Source organism: Chiroxiphia lanceolata, chromosome 5 (assembly GCF_009829145.1).
Source record: "Chiroxiphia lanceolata isolate bChiLan1 chromosome 5, bChiLan1.pri, whole genome shotgun sequence".
Classification (NCBI taxonomy): Eukaryota; Metazoa; Chordata; class Aves; order Passeriformes; family Pipridae; genus Chiroxiphia; species Chiroxiphia lanceolata.
In genome coordinates this window covers 55,432,352-55,449,824 of record NC_045641.1, presented here as the reverse complement: position 1 = coordinate 55,449,824, position 17,473 = coordinate 55,432,352, and the positions used below count along the sequence as shown (strand labels likewise).

Genomic DNA, 17,473 nt, shown 5'->3' with positions numbered 1-17,473 from the left:
ATTCTGACAACGAAAATGGGAGAGTTTTCAGAGACAAGCAGCTACTGGCAGGCATTCAGGTGATGTTACCTGCTGGCAGCTTGGTTCCACACGCTCATGGTTCTTCTAGGTGGTGGGATGGACTTTTTCGTGCCAAATCACAGAATCAGTCATCTGGTCCAACCTCCTTGCTTAAGCAGGGTTGTCCTAGAGCACATGGCACAGGATTGTGTCTAGATGGTTCTTGAATATCTCCAGTGAGTGACACCCTACAACCTCCCTGGGCAATCTGTTCCAGTGCACAGTAAAGAAGTTCTTACTTACATTCAGGTGGAACTTCCTGTGTTTCTGCCCATTGCCTCTTGTCCTATTGCTTGGCACCACCGAGAAGAGCCTGGCTCCATCCTCTTGGCACCCCACCTTTACATATTTATATACAATGATGGGGTTCTCTCTCAGCCATCTCTTCTCAAGGCTTAACGGGCCCAGTTTCTGCAGTCTCTTCTCATAAAAAAGTTGCTCCAGTCCCTTAATCATCTCTGTAGCCCTCCACTGGACCCGCTCCAGGAGCTCCATGTCTCTCTTGACCTGAGAAGCCCAAAACTGGACACAGCACTCCAGATGTGCCTCAGCAGGGCTGAGTAGAAGGGCGGGATCACCTCCGTCAGCCTGCTGGCAATGCTCTTCCTAATGCACCCCAGGACACCATTGGCCTTCCTCGCCACAAGGGCACACTACTGGCTCATGGACAGCCTGTTGTCCGCCAGGGCTCTCACGTCCTTCTCCTCAGAGCAGCTTTCCAGCAGGTCGGCTCCCAGCCTGTGCTGGTGCTTGGGGTCATTACTCCCCAGGTGCAGGGCCCTTGTTGCATTTCAGAAGGTTCGAATCATAGAATCACAGAATCAGCCGGGTCGGAAAAGACCTCCGAGATCATCGAGTCCAACCCTTGATCGTTTCACAACGATTTCAAAATAGTTGTTTGTTGTTTTTTTTTTTTGTTCGGGTGTTTGCGGTTTTGTTGTTGGTTTTTGGTTTTGTTATTGTTTGTTCGTTTGTTTGTTTTTCTTTGCAGCGGGATCTGTTTTCCTTCCCGCGCAGTTCCCCGCCGCCGTGCTCCTCCCGCCCTGTGGGGGCGCTGCCGGCGCCGCGGCGGAGCGGCCGGAGCCATTGCCGTGGCGGCGGGCGCATGGCGGGGCCCGGCGGAGCGGGGGCTCCGGGAGCGTCCCGGGAGCTGCTGGACGTGGGACGGCGGGCAGGTGAGGGCGGCGAGCGGGGGCTCGGATCGTGGGCAGCCCGAGGCAGGGGGCTCACCAGCCCACCTGGCCGCTGGTGCGCCACTGGTCCCTCGTGTATTGAGGAGCTGCTTTCCCGGGCACGGCTACGGTAATGCGGAGTAAATAATGGGGAGCTGGTGGTGGTGGTGGGGGAAATCCGCGTTTAAATAATATCGACATTCGTAACGACGTTTTTATGAGAACCAAAAAAACAATGTTAAAAAGGCAGAAAGCTTCGCTTTAGTTACTGATACCGGGCGGATGGCTCTGTTGGCGGTCATGGGGATTAACGTGTGTGATTAATGCTGAATTTCCCTGCGTCGCTTGGATTTCACGGCGCTGCTCCTGCCCACGGTTAGTGTCGGTCCTTGGCACCGCTGTTGGTGGCTTGTTCTCATCACACAGGGGTTTAAATCAGTGTGACTAGCACGCCTTAGCTCTTATCTCGCTGTGCTTTGCTGTGGGATATTACAGGTCGGTTTTCAATGCGTTGTAACTCTCAATAAATCTTGGGTAAATACTTCAAATACAGCATGAGTCTGTAAGAAGTGGCCTGCAGGACCAGGCCAGCAGCCCATGTAGCCCTGTATTCTTTCTTTCAAGAGCTGCATTAGCAGATGACAATTACAGAGAACTTGTCAGCTTAAGCACTGTAATACTTGTTTGTTTGCAGGGCTCGAAGACATTTTGCTGATTAATTCAAAATGTAGCGGCAAGAAGGCCACGACTTTACAGACAGTCAGGATGCCAAGGAGCAGTGGTAAGTAGGAGCTTGTTACTGGAACAGTGTCAAGGAGTAGGTAACATCTGAGACATAACCTTTTCTTCAGTGCTTTCCTTGCATAGGTAAAGGGAGAAACTCCTGTGTTCAGTTTCTACTGGTGCTAGGTCCTCCACTGCAGTTCCATGTCCCGCAGGTTATTCATGTAACTTAGATGTAAATTATATTTTGCAATGCTAGGCATTACAGCTGTAAGTTTTAGGGACAGATTATTCTTTTTCAGTATAGGATTGTTGTTGTTGGTTTTTTTTTTCCCTGATCTGGGCTTCTTACTTTTTTTAGAAGTAATTTCTCAGTATGATATATCTGTTGTATAAAAGCGTTTAGTTTAAAATGGACTCCTGGCAAATTATTGTATTTTTGTGTTGTGATTGAGCTGAAATTTAAAAAGTAATAGCAAAAAAAATTGTTAGATCAAATTCTTTCTTGGATAAGAGTCTCTACAAAGATGACAGTGTTTCAAAGGTACATTATACCTGTTAGACTTTTGTGGGGCTCATCTGGAATATTACCTCTTCTCAAAGAAAGAGAACTAGTGATTGGCTCACCTGCATGTGTGCAGCAAAGTTTATTTGAAAAGACTCTGAGGCAGGTGGAACACATACTTTTCCTCCATGGAAGGGAAATGAGTGTGATTCTCCTAATGACACTGATTACCTTAAAATTCTTGGGAAGTCCCACTGAGCTTAGAGGGATAATTCTGTAGAGAGTAAGTGCTTCATACTTTGACCTAGAGCATCTGTCTCTCTCTCACCATCTTAATTTCAGAGTTCTTTTTGTTAATTATGTTGATTTTCATTAGTCTAGCATAGCATCTGTGCTACAGCTAATTTTTCCATCTTCTTTGAGACCTTCAGACTATACTTTAAAAGGGAAGAAAAGAGGATGTAATTATATTTCCATTGGAGATAATGCTGATATGGAAGTTCTTCAGGATGGCATTTAATATGTGTTTTAAACCATGGAATTTGAAAGCAAGTTTTCTGTAAAGTAGTCACATTTTGTTTTAAGAATCCAAGTGGAATTGTTGAAGTGACTTCTTCCTGCACCAAATGCTGACCAATAGATCCGATATATTTTTGCTGTTTATGTCTTGGAAAATTGAATACTTTAATAAATGCTTCTGTTAAAACATCTTAAATACTGTAGAATGCTGGAAATTACAGTTGAAATGGAATCTGTTTAATGGCTGAGATTTCTGAGGTATAAATGTGAAAACCGATGTGCATCTTTTTGAATATATATATGTCATAATTGTTTCAGTTTTGGACCGAGTACAGAGCTTTTTACCACAGATGGCCCAGGCAAATGATGAGCTCAAAAGAAAAATGATAACAGCACCAGCTCATCAATTTGATATTGAAAATCTAGACAGTGCGACAGAAAAAGTTATAGAAATGGTAAGTACTTACTATGTTTTTAATTTTATAAAGTAAATTTAGATGTGATTAAAATAACTCTCTGATCTTAGAATGAGCTAATATGATAGATAAGGTGAGGTCTTTACCATTTTAGTCTGTGATCTGCTAATGCAAAACATAGATATAATAAAAATGCTTATTTGGTTGATACTTACAACTTGGTTTTCAAACTTGCAGAATTGAATGACTGAAGATGGAGTAGTTTAGGACCAGAGTAAGACATACTTTTGAATCAGCAACTCTGAATCAAAAGTCACAAATTCTACTTTAAATATCTCATAGGAAAATTTGGTTTAGAAACTGGACAATTATATTGTATGCCTAGTAAGGCATAACAAGGCTTTAGTGTAAGAGTAGTAACTGGCTTTAAGCTGTGCTCTGTCAGTGTTTTTAGGACTGACTATAGATCTTGAGTTTAGAAAAGTTGTTATGTTGTTGTGATCCTTTGTTGCTGGTATTTGTCTATTTATTCACAGTCACATCAATATTTTCTTTCTGGTTTTAACTAAAGTGCTGCAGCCACATGCTTAGATAAGAAAATTTTAATATGAAGGTGGTATGTGCATGACCCAGCCAAGTGCCTTCTGGCCTGCAGACCCACAAGGTAAAAGGCAGAGATAAGGCAGCCTGGGGTTTGGTGTGTGAGCTGTCAGAAAAATTTACTGGCCACTGGTTGGATTCAGGCCTTATATTTGCTATAGGGCAAGATAAATTACAATTTAAATATTTAGGCATCTCTTCGTGATATTTGTCATAATCCTAGGAAAACCCAAAAGTCTTTCATATTGTGGTTGTGGTTTTCTTATGGTAGTAGGATGTTTCATGTGTTTGCTTTATGTTTTACTCCAATGATAGAAGTGATACAGAAATGTATAATATGTTAACCAAGGTCTTTTTTTTTTTTTCAGAATGTGGCTGTAGTTGAACTGAGTGATTCTGATACAGATGAGGAGATGCTAACTTCAGAAGATGACTCGGAATCTGAAGATGACTCTGTCACTGATGAAGTGACAATAGACAACATTAAGTTTCCTAAGCAAAAGGGAGAAAAGGGCAAAATAGAAATTTTGGACAGCAAAGTGAATGAGTAAATCCATTTTATTTTACTTTAAAAAAACCCAACCAAACCAGCTCATGTCTGCTCACTTTGAAGACTTGGCCCTTAAAACTGTTTTGTTTCCCAGTGTAGCATCTCTCAGGATCGTGTGAAATGCTATAGTTTTTGTGGTGAATTCAGGATCAACTCATGACTGAAGGAGGCTGGGTTTCTGAAGATTTAAGTATGATTTGATTCATCCAAAAACATGGACATGGACTTTGTAGTAGATTAGACTGAGAAAGCAGCTTGAATAAGGATCACTTGAACGAATTAAGTTAAAATTCTTGTTCTGTTCCTTCGTTGAAAAGGGCTTTTTTTATAGTATGATAGACATTTTTACTTCAAGGGCAAGAAAGAGTTAACTAGGAAAAAAGCTTTGTTTTTATATTGTTATGTACAATGTCTTCCATATTAAACATTATCATAAAGTACCTCAGAGGTATGTCTACATTGCATTCATGACAATGACTGCTGAACACCAGAGCAGTGGCTGAGGTCCTTTCCAGCTGGGCTAGCAAGGGTAAGGACAGCCATGGCAGAGGATTACTTACTCTCTTTCTGCATTGAGCTCTGCACCTTTATGGGAATGTTACAAGCTCACATGTGAAACATTCGTGGCTGTGCCAATAACCTCCATATTCAAATGGTCCACTGTGCCTCTGGGGTGTTACAATTGCTTTAAGTTACACTTTTCATCCCCCACTTTCCCCGCTACATTTCCATTCTCTCCATTTGGTTAACCACTGTCACTGTCAGAAGGTTAAAAAGGTGAATTTTCAGCTGGCCTGTACTTAGGTTAGCTTGAAACAATTCTGAAACTAGGATCAGTGAGTCTCATTCATACTTACCTCAGATGGATCAAATACAATGATTTGGGCTGTTGTATTTACTTCATAGATTGGTTTGCATTTCAGAAGTGTCTGTCATGCTGGATGTCATTGTTTCTTAAAGAAACTTTGTATTTTCTACACCATTAAAGTAAAATTTTCTATATTGTATTTGCTCAAATATTAAACTTAATGTCATGAATTGAAGCCTGCAGTTATTTACAAAATTTATTTTTAATCCCATACTTAAAGCTCCAGTTTTAGTATCTGTTTCTGTAATATTTGTGATAAGAAACAACAAGGATTCTGATCTTCCTTTCACAATGTGACTTAAACACAGAATGAAGACACGATTTACTGGGATTAAATGATTAAACCACTGAATATTTTAGCAAAGGGGAAGGATGGGAATCAAAGACTGCTACCTTTAATGGCAGCACACAGATCAGATGAAGCTTTGGGTGGTGTTGCATTCTAAGAGCAAGTAGTCTTAGTAGGCATAGTTTGTTAGATAAGGTTTCAATCTATAGAACATTTTCTTCCAATGGAAAAAAAGTTTTAAAGCCAACATCTTACCTTGGTCATTTTACAGGAGATTTTCCCACAGATAAAAAAACCCCGAAAGTATGTAATACAAAATAATAATCATGCTGTATGAAAGAGTGATAACAGTCCATATGCACAGACACAAGAAGTGATTTTAATCTGTTAATGTAATCACCTTTCAAATTGCAGGCAGATCACACATTCTGTATCAACAAAAAGGTAGAAAATATTTTCAGTAACTTTAGCTTGATATGCATAGTTTAACACCAATGTTGAACTCTGTATGTACTATACAAAGATCATAGTAAGTGCACTTTCTTGCATTGATTTATGTATGGCACAAAGGTTTTTGTACTGCTGAAGAATCACCAGAGCAGAGTGTTTAATTGCTACTGTAAAACTTGAACTGATTTATAGCAAAAATGGCATAATCAGTATATTTTAGTTCAAGCCTAATGACTAATGATTTAAAATGATCATGTAAGTATTATGTCACAGAAATACAAAGTAGGCATGTGAGAACTCATTCTTCAGTTCTATTAAAAAAAATAAACTGATTCATGTTCTAGGGGTTTTTTTGGGGGGGGAGGCAGGAATTGTGCTACCAACTGTTGCTGCTGCATAATTTAAATAATTTGAGGGTAATTTCAAAAAGCCTTTATCTGTCAATGAGACTAAAGTTTGGATTTGATTTATAGAAATTTATCCATGGAATGAGTGTTTTGTTTTGTTTGCTTAGTTGTAGCACTGCAGACAGCATATCCTAGGCATGGTGTTGAGTGCTTCATGTAGTCATCAAGATTCAAACTCTGCTGAAAGTTCACTTCCCAAGTGAAGCTATTACTTTAATATTCCACAGTGATAGCCTTGGTTCTGAGATATTCATGAAGAGCTTCTTCACCTGTACAAGCAAAATATTCCCCTGTTAGAATAGCAGCTAAATGAGAGAATGTTGTCAGGCTGTAACTATTATTAAGAAAAAAATTTAAAATACCGTAGCAAATATTTGAGTCCATAAAAACAATGGGAACTAATTACTTTACCTTCCCACTGAGATTTACAGAACTGTTTTGACAAGAAGAGGTCAAACCCAACAGATGTGGAAAGAAAAAAGAGCTGGAATTTAACAAGCAGCCCCCCAGCTGGGACTGGAGCAGCAGCAGTCTTTAGATGGCCACTGAGGGCTCATAGATGAATTTATGAACTTTGCTTTGCCTGTGTTAAAGTTTATAGGTGTAGAGAAGCTGTGTAAAAATCAGTAATCTTTTTTTTTCCCTATTACCATCACTCAGTTTCAGGAAATGGCTTTGGAGATTCCAAAGGCAAAAATCTGTTGTGTTAGTGAAATTTGGTTTTCCTTTTTTATTTTGTCCTGAGGATTGATCTGTCCAGACTTGTAAAGTTTCTTTGACAGGGTAGACTTCAATTTTTTTAAAAACTCGTTTTGTAAAGAAAATATTTTTAATGCATCTTTCTCTGTGGCTGTTGGCAAATTTTGGTGACATTTTAAGGCATAAAAAAGTTTCCCAGGCTCTTTAAAGTTTACAGGAGACACCTAAATTAGTGTTCTTTCTGAGGGGAAAAAAGATTCTGGCCAGTATCTTTGTTACTTGACAGCATCTTGTAGCCTGTAGGCAGCTCTGGACAAGTTGCAATTTGACTGCTCTGAGAGCAGTTGGAGGGGAATATTCTGTGTGCTATAGCATTATTTAGTAAATGTACAGGATGAGCTGAATGGGAGGTATTGAGGTGTGAATATTGAAGGAAGGGAGAGAAACTAGATTACTGTAATTGGAGGAATTGCAGGAAGTGCATCCATAGCTCACGTTTTACTGGATACCCTGTACACAGGCAAAATGTTTTGTTCATTGATTAGGACTCTCAGATGAGAAACAAGAGAGGGAGAGAACAACTTACCTAAATCTTTCCCAAAGCCTGACAGCTTAAATCCACCAAATGGTGCTGCCACATCAGTTTTGTTATATGTGTTAATAAAAACTGTTCCAGCTTCTAGCTTTTCACTGACGTAGAGAGCTTTGCTTATGTCTTTTGTGAAAACTCCCGAAGCTAAGCCATATTCTGTGGCATTTGCCCGTCGCAATACTCCATCGACATCCCTGTGGGAGAAAGAAATTACCTAATTGCATCCAGGTAAAGTAAACAAGTGTTAGCCACATTCCACCTTCAGTGTGACTGAAGCACCTTTTCCCATGGCCTGCCTTCTCCAAGGAGCCTTTTTAAAGACAACTTGTTAAGGATGGATCAGTGTGTCAATCTGACAGATCCATGGTAATTCACACCTTTGCTTCAAACTTGTGAAGCTTTTGGCCTTACATTTCAATGGTTAATATCTACACTGAGAAATGCCACAGGAAATGTTGCTGTATGCATACCAACTTTGCTCAGCTACTGTACAACTTGGGGATTAAAGCAATACAAAAATACTTGTAAAACAGAGCTTGGCAGCAGATGATGAATCAGTTTGCTAAAACTTTGGCCAGCTTTATAAGTTAATGGAAAATAAATGCTGAAAGTCAGCATTTATTATTATGTCTTCTATCAAGACACAACTTTTCAGGCCATTTCCAGAGTGCTTCTTTTCTATTTGCATGTCATCTCCATATAGCTTCAAAAATCCATAATAGTTTAAAAAAATTCAATACAGTTCCTAAGTACTGTACATAATTTATGGATGTGAAGGGTTATCTATGTGGCTCATTCTTAACTGCATTATCAAAGTGCCGAAAATGAAACCTGGTGGAAATACTTATATGAAGTTTCGATGTAGGGTTTTAATCTCATCTGTGTGTAAAATAATTCTTATGATCTAGAATGAAAGATATTAAAACTGGCAGTTTACAAAACATACAGAGGAATTTTCATTTGCAACAGTAACATGCCAGTGCTACACAATGCACAACAACACTACGTGGTCTTTTGTGACAGAAAAAATCAGCAATTCCACTGAGAAAAATACATATTTTGTAATTTAATCAAGCTGTCGCAATTACCACATCAACTTCAATAAAACATTTCCCTGAATACTAAGTCTTGTTTAAGAACTGGCACTTAGGATTGTATTCTATCCTGTCACACACTGCCAACAGCATTAGGTCTATATTGACATGGAGCAGGATACCCCCTACTAAAAAAAGGTATTTTCTCAGAATTTAGCTGGAAGAGGATCTAGGTATTCAGATTGGTCTAACAAGATTTAACAAAATACTGAATATGCTATCACTTCTTCACTTAGGGGGGAAATAGGAAAATGAAGTTTCTAACAGTGACAAGAGGAGAACATACCCGTTTTTAAATTTAGAAATCACCATCACAGGACCAAAGGACTCTTCCTGGGCAATATACATATGGTCTTCAACATCTGTGAATACAGTGGGTTCCATGAAGAAACCTAAATAGAGGATAGAAGAACATTGTTTGAGCATGGTAAAAGTGCTTAATGGTATCCTATTGTCCAGGCCATCTCTTTGCCATACTTTGAGGTCACAGATAAGTTACAACTTGAAACAGAAAATAGATATGAATGAAATATGAATGCAAATGCATGTGTATGAGCACCAGAGAAACGTCAGTAAAAAGGGTAAAAGACTGGCCTGTATTGATCAGTGACAACACATGCTGTTCCCTGCCAGGCCAGAGGGTCTGCATGCCACAGGCCAGGTGACTCCTAAGGAGAGACCCTGTACTCTGACAGCAGAAAGACAAGGTTACAGCATGTTGCAGAGGCCACTGTAGCCATAAAGACCTGATATTCCAAAAAGAGAAATACATGCCTGAGGCAAAGGATTGCCTCATAATGACTGTTCATTTCTGAAGGGTGTAAAGACTTGTCCAAAAGCTAGCTCATCATTGTCAATCAAGAACTGTCCTGATGTTACACACAAGCAATCCTATGTCTTGGTGAGTGATTGTATTCCACTCTGAGTGTGTAAAATCAGTTTCAGAGATTTTATATAAATGCCCTTCCCTTCCCTAAGATTTCCTATTTAGTTTTGTTACATAGATTTCCTATAGTTATGAGTCTCTACTTTCATTTTATTTAGGGATGCAATCATTATGTTTTGAAACTCTGATGTAAATGTTTTTTCTTCATTATTAATGAAGAACAGATGTCCATGAGAAAACATTGGGTTTGTGTCTGCCCACTGAACTTGGCATGCATGTTGTCTATATAGCAAAAAAAGCTTTTGATAATAATACCTCTGCTAGTAGTTTCCTCAGTCAGCTTTAGTGTTACTGTGATCTAAAGAAATATGATTATACTTATGGCTCTTGACAGTTCAAGGGTGTTGCAAGAAAAGCCTTAACAGGAATAAATAAGCAAAACATTCCCATACAGACTAGACTCTGATTCAGTGTCATAACTTACACTTCAGCTGCACAGCTTCTCATAATGTGAGACTTGAAAGACCTGTGGTATCATAAGCTCACCTGGTACTATTCCCATGATATTACAACTTCACATAATGCAGCTGAGGCAATTGTGATGGCTTTTGCATAAAGTGTAAAAGTTCCAAATACCTCTGAAAAGTATTTTACCTGGTCTACATACTTGTCTTCCTCCGTACACAAGAGTGGCTCCTTCTTTAACTCCAGTTTCACAATATTGCAGCAGCTTTTCCAAATGTGCCTTGTGATTTTGTGGACCATGATCTGTAGATCTGTCAAGTGGGTCACCAATTTTCATCTTTTTTATTTCTTCAACCTATGGGTTACCCAATTAAAATGAAGTTACATAACATAGCAAATACTTGTTACAGTGACCAGAGATTTGTGATGCTGCATTTTTTTGTGCTATGAAGATAAGCTCTAAGAAAGGACTGGATTCTTCGAAGATGTAATGTTCCTCCCTTTTTAAAATGAGGCTTTGTCTTTTGTTTCTAATCTCTAGTTGATTCTGAAAGTTTTTCATGCAGTGCTCATGTATATATTCTCTTCTGCTATCAAGACAGGCATGTAAAATGTTAGCTTTTACCAGTGCTAAATGAGTTATGACAGTGGTTTCCTGTTCTTGAGCAAAATAAATGAATTCTCCAGTGGTACAGTGTGGTGACAATTGGATTTTTAGTAGTGACTTCTGTATTATTCTATCTATACTTCCAATATAGAAGTATTGGAACTTTTTTTTAAACTTCACAGCAGCCTTCTTCAATCCCATTGACCTAAGTTCAGTAATTATTTTTAATCTTACTTTCCTAGTTAAATATGAACTATCACTGAAGGTACAGTATCTATTTAAATGTCACTTATTCGTGCATTACTGATGAAAATATCCCCCTTCAATGCTTCCTCTTAACCCTGTAAGAAGTTCCTGAGAAGCAGCATTGCCTATCATAAGCAATAACAAGAAATTAAGCAACTGAAAATAAGAAATCTAAGTGTCTATAAAACTAGTGGATCTTTCTGTCACAGTAAAACATTACTTAAACTTTAGTCCTTGAATATCTTACCACTTTACTAACAAACTCATCATGGATTGATTCTTCCACGAACAACCTGCCAGCTGCAATGCAGTTTTCTCCTTTGTTGAAATATACTGCTCCCATACCCTGTTCGGGAAAAAAACATTAATATTTATATGCATCCTTTTGTTTAGTCCCCCTTTCATTCTGTTCCCTTGGGTTCCATTCAGTGTTTGTTACCCTCAGACTGACCTCATAACTGGGAAACACGCTTCTGTGGAGACACATTACTTAGGATGAACTGCTGAGCAGTGCTCTGTCCATTTCCATCAGCCTTCCACAGAAACACTGGCTGCAGCATCACATAGAAGAGAGCTGGCAGCATGACCACTAAATATAAAACTGGGCTAATCCACTGAGCAATACTGCTTGTGTCAAAAGTCACATGGAACTGGGTGAACATGACCTAACTCTAATCTGTAGAGAATCTCCTATTTCAAGAGTGCGGATTCAAATCCCATGTAGTTTGTTCCTTTTTATTTACCAAGAACTGATACCTGCCATTGATTTTCCAGGGGCTTAGGGAGGTGGGGGAAGTAAGAGCAGGACGAATAAAATTCCTAAAAAGTTGTTTTCTAGCAGTTGGAAAGGCCTAGGGTCCTGGCATTGGTAGGCATAACCAGAATCACATGTTAGTGTCGAGTGTGTGGTAAAAAAGCATTGACTCACAATCATTTAAAGCCAGCAATGCCAGGAATAGGCCAGGCTCTGCATTACCCATTCACTTGTACAGGTGAGAACAGTGGTGGGGCCAAGCAGTGCACTGACTGCAAAGTTCCAGCTTTTATTATTTTCCATGTATACTTCACTGTGTAGTCACTCAGACTTTTGTCCTGCCAAAAGACACTCCAAAAATGGTGAAAGTGTAAAATAGTTTCTTCCTGGTAGCAGTACCTACTTATGCTGGTTTAGAGAATTCACAGAAATAGCACTTTGGATAAGAACAGTGTGGAAGAACTTTTTTTACTTCTCAGTGATCAAAATGCATCTGATGTCATTTTGATGAATCAGATTACTTGAGCAGGAAATAAGCTCCCTAAATCCACTCAATTTCTCATTTGCCCATCTTATTTATGAACTTTAAACATTATGGCTGGTTGGGAAGGTGAATTATTCTGGCTGATGATGAATGAAGAACTATATGCCAACAGGGAGCTCAATTCTTTGTTTTGTTGTCTTTTCTAAAGTATATTTCTTGTAGTACTGATCACTGCCTTTTTGGTGCAGCATGGACAGTTTAATTGTGCTGGCATAAGGAAACATCCTGTAGAAAAAGAATCTGAGTCTGTTTTCTAAGAGATTGCACATTTTATCATGCAAGGGCTCCCTGGTAAGTTTTCTGGCAAGTCAAGAAGAATATTGCAGTACTGTGAGGATGCATCACAAAAGCTTTGAATATATTTTACTTCAAAGCAACATTACCATTTTTACAGCTCTGTCAAGTTCACAGTCGCTGAATATGATCAATGGTGATTTACCACCAAGTTCAAGAGAAACTTTCTTCAGATTAGCAGCTGCACTGTAAAAAATAAAAATAATCATCAAAACCAAATTTTTAATATCTTATTTCATTATTTCCTTTGAATCATAACTAATGAAAATGTATAAACCTCTATTTTCCAATATGACTTAGTAGAATTCTACATAGCAGTAAACAACCATACACAGTTATGCTTTTTCATTACTGCTGCATGCACAATATAGCTAATAAGATACTTCACAATTAGATTAAGCAGTGTTTATTTATTAATCTTTTGCTGAAAGTACCTCTTCATGATCTGTTTACCAGTTGGTGTCGAACCAGTGAATCCAACTTTGCGAACATCTGGATGTTCAGAGAGGTGCTGTCCCACTAAGCCACCTATCAGGGTGAGGAAAACAGTGTAACAGGACAGTATACAGGCAATTTTTACTACTCTAGCGGCAGCATTGTAATGCAAAAGGAGCTAACAATATGTCAATCAAGTACAAAAAGACATCCTTATTTATATTTACAGCTTTTTTCATATCACTATGAAATATTTCATATTAGTTAACTTGGATCACATCAGTGCCTTCATATTCCCCCATCTGTTTAGACTAAAGAATTTCCCAATATTCCACTGTATGTGGAATTATCTGATTTGTAACGAAGCCTGACCCATACAGTTACTCTGTCACTTTTCTTCCTTGGGGGAAAGAGGAAAATGGTGACATCAGGTAACACAGTATGGATTGTGACTTACCTACAGTGATCAATATGCATCTTATCAACTTGCTCTAAGTCTCACAGTCACATTTAAATCCAAGTGATGATAAGATTAGGAGAAAAATTAAGTTTTACAATCAAGTGAAACATGTGTCTGTAACATATTCTTTTCCATACTGTTCATGCTATTTGTGTGCATTTGCAAAGGGCATAGGCTGACAGCTCTTACCAACAACTAGAGCCAGTTGACGTATAAATTTTTCCTATTCTCTTCTGAAAATATGTGAAATCACTCTATGACATAGGTGCAAGCCTATTAGCTGTGGAGATACATGTGCTTATGTAATAGGTAAACTCCTAGTTCACCAGTTTTAGCATGACCTTCTCTCCCCAGAAAAATGATTAGCTGAAGTTTTACCTGAACCAGGCAGAATATTTATAACACCCTTAGGAAATCCAGCTTTAGCTGAGAGTTCTGCAAACTTCAAGGAAGTCAGAGGTGTGACCTAAGTAGAAACATTTGGATTAGGTCTCCTATTTTAATTAAATGCATGATGATAGCTTTTACATTCAATACATCTTAGTTTTGATACAATATTCCCCTTCTTACAGTATTGACAAATTAAAAGTGATGGCTTCTTGTGGAAAATAATTCATTCTTGAAAATGAGAGTAGCGCCAGAGCAGAACTGGAGACAATCAGTACCTTGTATCATCGTGGCAATTTGTATTATTATACATGCACTTTAAAACATATGACACAGTCAACCCATGGGTACATATGATGGATCAATCTATGGGTGAAATCTGCTAGATTGCCTGAATTATTTTTCCTGAACAGGGGCACCTGGGCCATCTGTATATTCCTTTTTGCTTTTACCTGAGCTGGCTTGAGTACGAGTGTGTTGCCTGCAGCCAAGCATGCTGCACTCTTCCATGCAAGCATCATCAGTGGGTAATTCCAGGGGATAATAATTGCACAGACACTTAAAATAGGGAAAAAACAGGGAAAGATTACACACTTGATGGCAGCTTTTCAATGGCTTTTCTGCATATCAAGGCTGTCACCATGAAGAAAAAAGTGATACTTACCCTAATGGCTCTTTCTTGGTGAATGTTAGATTATGGTTTGGCCTGGCCTGATTAATTGGAATTGTAGCACCCTAAAAGACAAAAGAGGAACAAATCTTCATACTGTTTAATAAGTTTTATTCAAGTAGATTTGCCATGTAAGTTTGTTTTGGAAGGCTACAGAGTAGGCTTCAAAACCACAAGCATTTTTGTACCAGGGAAAGGGGTGGGGATTCTTCTACTGTATGATTGCCTACTGTGGATATTGTAATCAGCTCCTGAATGAAATAAAAGCATAGATAACAATAGTATCGAAGAACATTAAGAGAGGATCTGATGGACAAAAAAGAGCTGGATTAAGTTCTTGATTGTGGATCTTAAAAGATACTTAGTGAAATGCTCTTGAACCTGAGCCACGTATTGTGCCATCAAGCCTTGGTCAGACTGTAGCATAGCACATGAGTCTCTGCACTTACCTGCATGATAAGCACAATGATATTCTGGCCCACGAATAATCAAGTGCTAACTAAGCATGCATATGTACTGTGACACCTTAGCTGATTTCTTAGCTATTTAGAGTCACATTCTAAATCTCCAACTGGAGGTGGACTACCTTTTTGTATTGACAGGGAGACCCATTCTAGGTAAAATTCTAATTATGGTTTAGTTTTTGATTTCTCGATTACTATTTCCTTTTACTGTTTTTCTACACTGTTTCAGAAGAACAACAACAAAAAAGAAGTGTAGAGAAGTACTGCCATTGACTACTTCCTTTACATATTCACTTACCTGAATTTTGTCACACCATCCAGCGAAGTATCTGAATGTTTGCACAGACATTCCAATATGAGTCTTCAAAGCTAAAGTGTAGACAGCTCCTGAGTCAAGAGACTCTATTGTTGCTAACTCTTCTTGATGTTCTTCCATCAGGTCTGCAAGTCTAAAATAATGTTAAAAATCCACATCAAAGAGAAATGGCATCTAACAACTGACAACCTAAAATTCTATTGGATATGGCAAAGAAGCATAATTAAAATACCATTCCCACTGAATTTGGAGGTGGAGTACTGGAGCAACTGCTTCTTAACATCAGTAAGGGACTGAATAATTGCCCATTAGTGTGCAAATGTCTTCACATTGGCTCTAGTGGACACTGAATGAAAACATGAACAGTGTAAATTTACCTGATTGTTCAATTATGGTTTTGTAAATAAAATCATATTTAGATTTTTTTTCTGTTGTACTATAAGGAGCCAGTTATAGAAAGTAAAAACAGTAAGTCAGAAAGCAAATACACAATAAAAAGGAATGTCGAGTAATCAAAAGTACTAAGGAGGAGTAGTCAGGATTCTTGCTTAAGATTTGAGAAAACTAGCTTCATTATGCTGTTTTGTATTGTCTGAACTTGGACTAAAATATTTAAATGTTAGAAGCTTTAAAGGCATCCATGTGTCCAAAGACAAAGCTCCTAAGCTGTAATACAAATTGAATTTTCCGTGCCTTGGTACATTTGAAAATCTCTCAATGGTCTCCTTGGGCCTCAAGTTCTCCATCTGTTAGATTTATGAAATAACACAGTGAGGTGCAAGTAGGACTGTGGTAAATACTACTAAGTTGATAATAACTATCAGATTGTCTCAAAATGCATCTGCACAGACTGATACCTATACTTATGAGGCATTACTGTTATTTTAGTGGTCCCTTGTTCAGGTCTGTGTGCATCAATGAATTTTCACATTCATTTCTTCACATTCACATTCTTTCACATGCATCAATGTTTTTCTTAAGCTTCCTTCTGTGATTTGGTATGCAGACATATAATCAATGCTCCCATGTGATTTTAAGAGCTTAAAAAAGTGCATTTGAGATCCCATAAAGAGAATTCAAAACTGGGAATGAAACCTATTTTTCCATTATGCAAATTCTGCCCATGTAAAGCATTTGCAGAGATGTGGAAAAATGCTCTTTAATACCTGTTTTAACTGTATCTTGCAGACCCAGCTACAGGTCAGGGCATTGGCAGCACTGTGTAAAAGAATGGATATGGCATGGCAGGGACAAAGGAGAAGGTTCCATTTCAAGTGGATATCTTCTATTATTGATTTCTTAAGACGACGTAGCAGAGCTACAAGCTTTAATGGTACAAATCTTCTCTTTGATTCAGCACTCAAAATCTCTAGTTTGAACAGAGGCCAGAGAAAAAGACCCTTATTTGAATTAAGGCATTCCAGAGAGAGCCTTTATTCGTCCGGGGAATGGTTTGCAACATAAATACTCTGCTACAGCTATCCTAGAGAGCCAGTCACCTAAGTGAAGAGTTTAATCCAGGGATAACCTATGTGGTGTAGGGGAGCTGCATTTTCCATATACCCAACATAGTCACCTTTGCAAATCTTGCAAGCCTAAAACACTGAGTGGTAGCTCTGAGACCTTAAAAGTTACTCTTCAGGGCAGAGTTAACCTGGGCTCTCAAGCACTCTACATTCCTAATAGAAATTAAACACAAGTTTGTGCGTGCTTTGAATATGTGCACACTTGTGAAAAATGTAAGTGACCAGGTGTATTTAATGTTCAGTTCTGACTTGCCCATTTTCTGTTGTGATTACTACTCAACTCTTTTTAAAAGAGTCCTGCAGGCCTTTTTCCACAGCCTGGTCACACAGTTTATAAGCCAAGCAGAATTTCTGGCTTTGCTTTCATTCTCTTTTGCTAAGATGCCTGCAACATCTTTTAAAATGTGGCATTTTTTGATACTTTTTTATTTTTGATTATATCTACTTGGTTCATAAGGATAAGGTAAAAGAGGGG

General features: G+C 38.5%; 2 protein-coding genes across 2 annotated transcripts in view; one reads left to right on the top strand and one right to left on the bottom strand.

Moving 5' to 3' along the window:
* Positions 1–1,122: 1,122 nt before the first annotated feature.
* Positions 1,123–5,583, top strand: C5H12orf45 (chromosome 5 C12orf45 homolog). Its single transcript, XM_032688757.1, has 4 exons — positions 1,123–1,235; positions 1,927–2,013; positions 3,298–3,434; positions 4,364–5,583. Exons 1-4 carry the CDS (start codon positions 1,166–1,168, stop codon positions 4,544–4,546), a joined length of 477 nt encoding a protein of 158 aa, XP_032544648.1. The 5' UTR covers positions 1,123–1,165; the 3' UTR covers positions 4,547–5,583.
* The window catches only part of ALDH1L2 (aldehyde dehydrogenase 1 family member L2), a 37,239-nt gene continuing 24,301 nt past the window's right edge, over positions 4,536–17,473 (bottom strand). Inside the window, 11 exon segments of the mRNA XM_032688756.1 lie at positions 4,536–6,828; positions 7,845–8,044; positions 9,231–9,336; positions 10,485–10,650; positions 11,396–11,494; positions 12,830–12,926; positions 13,175–13,268; positions 14,014–14,101; positions 14,475–14,580; positions 14,687–14,757; positions 15,455–15,605. Of these exon segments, the coding sequence (XP_032544647.1) occupies positions 6,773–6,828; positions 7,845–8,044; positions 9,231–9,336; positions 10,485–10,650; positions 11,396–11,494; positions 12,830–12,926; positions 13,175–13,268; positions 14,014–14,101; positions 14,475–14,580; positions 14,687–14,757; positions 15,455–15,605 (1,234 nt within the window). The 3' untranslated portion in view covers positions 4,536–6,772.